General features: G+C 39.8%; 1 protein-coding gene across 1 annotated transcript in view; it reads left to right on the top strand.

Annotated features, from left to right (window-relative positions):
* The first annotated feature begins 520 nt into the window (after positions 1–520).
* LOC115464727 (vomeronasal type-2 receptor 26-like) overlaps positions 521–6,054 on the top strand; it is a 32,321-nt gene continuing 26,787 nt past the window's right edge. Inside the window, exons 1-2 of the mRNA XM_030195084.1 lie at positions 521–615; positions 5,722–6,013. Coding sequence (XP_030050944.1) covers positions 521–615; positions 5,722–6,013 — 387 coding nt within the window. The remainder of the gene's footprint in view (positions 616–5,721; positions 6,014–6,054) is intronic.

Raw genomic sequence — 6,054 nt, 5'->3', positions numbered from 1 at the left:
AGTGAAGGACCATATTAAGATTCCATGCAGGTCAAAAGAGGTAGTATGAGACGATTCACCCCCTTTAGAAAATAAAGAATGTCAGGATGTGTGGCCAGAGAGGACCTCTAAATACGACCCTGATAACAAGCTACTTGCACTGTAAGTGAGTTTTAGAAAAGGTCTTTCTTAAGTTCATCCTGCAAGAAGGCCAATATGTGTAGCAAAGAAGTGTGAAAGGGAGACACTGCCCATTCCAAACACTAAGATTCAGAAAGCTTCCAGGTCCTAGCATAAGCCATAGAGGTAGATCTCTTCCTCGCTTGAAGCAGAGAATCAATGATATCTTTCAAGTAACTGTTTCTCCTCAACTTTGACCTTTCAAGAGAAAGGCCATAATACCAAAGGGGTTGGAACCTCCATCTGGACTGGTCCCTGCAGAAGGTTTGGGCAAAGAGGGAGATGGTAAGGGCTGTTTACTAGTAAGCAAACCAGATTGCCTTCAAAGGCAATCTGGAATGATCAGAACCACCAGACCTGGATGTTGAAGGATCCTGTGAAGGACCCTCCCTATCATGGGCCAAGGATGAAAGACAGAGAAGGGCTGGCCAAGATTGAAGAAGTCAGTACAGAGAAGTAGGGGGGTGGACCAGGAAATCTTTATTCAGCACCAGATATGTATATGACGACACGGGGACGTGTTTCGACGGAACAACTTTCTGTATCAGGGGGTCAAACACTACATATAAAATATTTAAATACATAGAAAGCATTAAAATCCTAAAACATAAATAAACATGCATACATAAAAACCATAAAAAGGACATAAATGACATATTAACAATCAGAGTATACATAAGCAGAAGGAAGATGAAGACATCATCAGAAGCAATATATTAAAACAAACTACAAGCCATATAAGAAATAAAAACAGAACTGACCTTGTGATTTAAAATCACAAAGTATAGGTGCACAATGTAGAGTGTTATATACCTTGTGGTGATAAAACCTGAATCAACCGGAAAAGAAACTGATACATAACAGGTCCACCCAGTAGCACCACACCTATGATGTGGCTGGCAGGGATCCACAATCCCCCCCCCCCCCCAGCCTAAAAATCCCAACAACTCTCCCTCCTGTATACCTTGTAAATAGAAGATCTTTGCCTGCAACGAGCAGCAACTGATGCATACTGCTCGCACCGGCCCCACAGCCTTTCCTCTGATGTATTCCTGCCTATATGGAAACAGGAAGTTGCATCAGAGGGAAGGCTTTGGGGCCAACATGAGCAGTGTGTATTAGTTGCTGGTGAAAATCTGCTATTTTAAAGGTATGCGGGGGAGGGGGATGTTTGAGAGACCATATGGCATACAGGCAACAGAGGGAGAGACCAAATCACTTGTGGGATGGGGCGAGGTTCTTCAGCCCACCCATCTTGGGCCCAGGCCCACCCAAAATTGGGTGTCTGCCTACGCCCCTGATACATAATCAGAAAAGAACATTGGAATACATTGGGACAAATGAAGGATGTCAAATATTCAGTCTTAATAATCAGAATAAAAGGGTGGTTGACAGAAACTAATGAAAGTACATATTGATAAAAGTGTATATTAAAAAAATAGCCAGTAAGGACCAGGTATATAAGAATCATGGTCAACTTGTGAGTACACATCACACAGAGAAACATGATAAAATGATGTAATATCCTTAAAATGTGTATGATAAAAGGGGGAGGGAGTGCAGGGGAAACAATAGGAAAAAAACAAAACAAAAACAAAAATATAAAAAGAGGCACTAAAATATCACTAACATTGTGATACTAAGAGCCATGTTTACTAACGCACGTTAGCCTTTTAAACTCCCTTACAATTAGTGAGTGCACTAACTATGTAGGCATCTATAAGGGATATTGTAGGCACATACATGGTTAATAAGCATTAAAAACGTTAACACGCCTATAACGCAGGTTAGTAAACAGAGCCCCAAAGATAAAACAACAATGCAAAATAATAAAGTCGGTTAAAAAAGAATAAAGATAAATCCACTACAAAAACCATGTAGTATCAGAGCTGTGCCTTCCTATGGTGGTTATGGCGCAATGGGGAGAAAATATAGAACCACGGAATGCACCGAGTGAAAATGATGTAGCGATAATGCTGAAAACTCAAAGTGCCAAAAACGCAAAAACTAAAAAGAAAACATGGAACAAAAAGAGGCGAAAATATCAAATTAAAACTGCCGATGTTGGAACAAAGTGCTGAGAAACATGTCGATAAGAAAAAATCCTCAGAAGCCACACTGCAAGCACTGGTAACGTAGAGAGCTCACAAAATGCATATCCTTTCCCAATGGCCAAAATGCACATCTGAGCCCTCAATAACCCAACTTCTTTTTACAAGTCTGAGAGTTTTGAAAGTGCTTGATATGCTGTCACAGACTATATATGGTGCTTTGCAGCTAAGGGATAAATTAGGCTGTGAGGCTACCTGAGAGAGATAGAAAGTTAGATAGAGGGAAATGTAGGGCATTAAAAGGAACGTGAAAGGAGGCTAAGAGAGAGGGGCAGATATTGTATAAGGAGGAAACATGGTGAACTCGAGGGACAGCCTACCAGTGAAGACAAAAACAGTATCTGAATTTAAGAGAGCTTGGGACAAGTACATAGGATGTCTAAGGGAGTGAAAGAGAGAGTAGATGGTATGGGTGAGGAGACTTCATAGGCCATAGGGTCTTTGACTACATTTTCTATGATTCCCTGGATTCTCAGCCCAGTCAGCTAACCATTATGCTTCTCCTCTACAGGTTCTTGATGTAGACAGTGGTGGAGATAAAGAAGCAGCCTGACTATTGTTCCATTATCTCTTCCAGAACTTATGGGGGTCAATATTCAGTCAACATGATAACTGGCTTAAATTAAAAGTCAATACTGATGTTTAACATAATCCATGTAGTCAAGGTCATTATCTATATAGGTAGTAGGACTGAATCTACTGATAGTATGGTTTACCTTAGGCCAGTGGAACAAATCTGTATCAAGCAGATTTATTTAAATTATTACAAAGCCTTTCTGGTTAAAGATGAAAAAGATGGGGACACAATAGACTGTCCTGGAGAGATACTTTATATCAATCTCACTCTAACTAGAATCTCATATGTATCGAAAGCAGTATAGATACAATAACTGTTCAGAGTGGATGAGCTATTTCATCTTTTTCTGTTGTCATCAACTGTATTACAATGTTGTGTTATACTATTGCACACAAGCATTCCAATCAAATTAATGTTTGTCTCTAAGTTAATGAAGACAGAGGATCCATAAGGTCATATTTAGAAGAAACAACCTATATTTCACAGTAAATGTAGATGCCAGAAGCAGATATCCCTTAAGGATGAACAGAGATCACATGGTGTCCTCACAGGCATTGGAGCTCAGCTAGAAATAGAGTGATCACCTCACCATAAGCATTGCAATTTTGCTGCCTTTCTTCATCTTTCTTGTGTGTAAATGGACAGGTGTTCTTCACTGCAGTTTAGTTCTTCATATTTTCTGTCCATCATTTAAATATTCAGTTAGATAATACCATCAGGAACTATACAGTATCCTATGCCATGCCCAGTTATAACATTTGGAGCAGGAAGAGTGAGCATTATCACAGCAGAAGCTGTTTCATAGTAGCTCATCTGGTTCTGATTGTGCTGATGCTTTGTGACATCCTGTGGAAGACGGCTGAGTGTCAGTGCACACTTGGAAACTACTTATCAATATCTCTACGACCAGGTTACTATAGGGATGGGGACATCGTGATCGGGGGACTTGTAACTGTAGAAACCTTTCACCTATATCATCATCCATCCTTCACAACTGTTCCCTCATTAGTTGGACAAATCTTGTAAGTAGCATCCTGGTTTAGTTCCTATATGAGACAGGCTTGAGGGTTTTAATTTTGTTGGGACAGTGACATAAACTGCAGATATAACCTGATGACATTTTACTAATTCTCTCACATTAGTCCAAGTTTTTTCCCTTTGAAATGTGCCCTGGGGAAGAATGACCTGCTAAGATTTTCATCTGCTTTATCTGTGAATATTTTCCCTTTAAAACCATTGTGAAAATACACAACTAGATGTGTTGTTGTCTTTCTCAAGCCCTCATACTTTTTGGACAGGTAAAAATATATTTTTCCCTGGATCCAATTTTTTCATTGAACAGAATGAAAAGTTTTATGACAGTTTTAAATCCTGGATAAATGTATTATGAAAAGTGACCTCCCCACATTTTTCCAAAGCACGTTTGCATTCTGAAGCTGAATTCTATTGAATAGATATCCACCATACTCTCCGTGAAGGAAAAAATTCAAATCTTTTATTGAGGTTCTCCCCTTCTTAATATTCAGCTTTTCATTCTTTTGAAAATACTACTTGTTTGTACCTTATTCAAAGCACATAAGTACTTGAAAACTTGCATTATATTTTCCTTTTCTTCTTCTGTCGAGTGTCTTTAGTTCCTTCAGCCTCTCTGCATGTGACTTATTCTGCAGAATATCCGCCATTTTGCTCACTTTTGTATGAATTACCTCCATCCTACTTGTCCTTTTGTGCAGAAACTTTACTTCAACTGAGGTAGCCACCCGAGCAACCTAGTAGCCACAGCACCCCTGGCCTTTCACTGGATCACAACGGCATTTTGTGGTTCCCTCTTTCTCTGCTGCTAGCTGGAAAAACTGTGACACCTGACAGGAAGGGAAACACATAAGCCTGATGCAGCAATCTGTAGTGTGTTACTGTTTTTCTATCATTGCACATTTTTTAGTGTATTAGTAGTTAGCTTGTCATTATTTTACTGTGTCAAGAGTAAAGGTTTGCACCTGCATTTTGTGCTGAAGCTCAGTACACTTGACAGCACATAACCAGTGAAGTGTTTGCCTGAATATCCAGTGAAACCTATAAACACACAATCTGTGCAGATTTAGGAAAGTTATTTGTGTGAACAGAGGTTTCAGGCACCGATGTAGTAACCTGAGGGGTTTCTTGAGTAGTCTGCCATTTTGCACAAAAGTCAACTAGAGTTACTTATAAAAATGAAACGTTCAAATAGTCAAATTTGTTGAGGTTTATTGGTCTTATCCCTCCTTGTTCTTAACTCTCTTCCTTCCCCTCACCTCTCTCTCTTTTCTTTCTCCCTGCACTCTGGGACACATCTTCACCTCTGGCTGATATGAACTTCTGCTAATATTTCAAGCTGTTCCATCATGGGTCTGGCCTCATTTTTGTTGCTGTGGATTGGGAATTTCCACATGTACTTTCAACCATGCTGTCTCCCCTGATACCACTTCTTCATCCTACCTTCTTTGGCTCCTGAATAATCTTGAATGGGGAGTTTATATTGTTGGTTCAGATGCATATGGATGAGCAGAGAAACAGCAGTGCTAGGTCTAGTGATTAAGGGTTTGTGTATTTTGGTAGGATGTGCATTTATCTGCTGTGGCCTGAGGGCATGGCTGAAGAATAGAAAAAATATGGGAGGAGGGAGAGAGAAGAAAGAAATGCAGTTCATTTCTACTAAACCTGGAGCATGCACCTGTTAGTGTTTGTTATCAGACCAATATATAAAGCTTGTAACAAAGCATCTTCTAACCCTAATCCTAAGCCTTTTTCACTCTTGTCTATTACTAATGTCTGTGCTTCTCTATCTTATACTTTGATGCTAGTTTCATATTTTAATGGTATTTATTGTCTTTAAAGTCCTGTACCTTTGAACTATTACAACTTCCTGGCCTTTGTGTCTGCGGTGGAGGAGATTAACAACAGCTCGGAGCTCTTACCCAACCTCACACTGGGATTCCGCATTGATAACCCTTACGACAACTTTTTCTTAATGTATATAGCTGCCATGAATATATTTTCAGGAATGGACACTGGGATCCCAAACTACAGCTGCAAAACTTCTGGATTACTGTTTGCTTTTATTGAAAGTCTTCCACCTGAGCACTCGAGCCAGTTTTCCAGCCTGTCTGGGATATACCACTACCCACAGGTCAGGCCTTCCTTAAGGAACATCAACCTTTAGCAGAATGA

Source organism: Microcaecilia unicolor, chromosome 3 (genome assembly GCF_901765095.1).
Source record: "Microcaecilia unicolor chromosome 3, aMicUni1.1, whole genome shotgun sequence".
In the NCBI taxonomy this organism is placed as follows: Eukaryota; Metazoa; Chordata; class Amphibia; order Gymnophiona; family Siphonopidae; genus Microcaecilia; species Microcaecilia unicolor.
The sequence above is the reverse complement of the archived record's forward strand: the minus strand, read 5'-3'. Positions and strand labels throughout refer to the sequence as shown.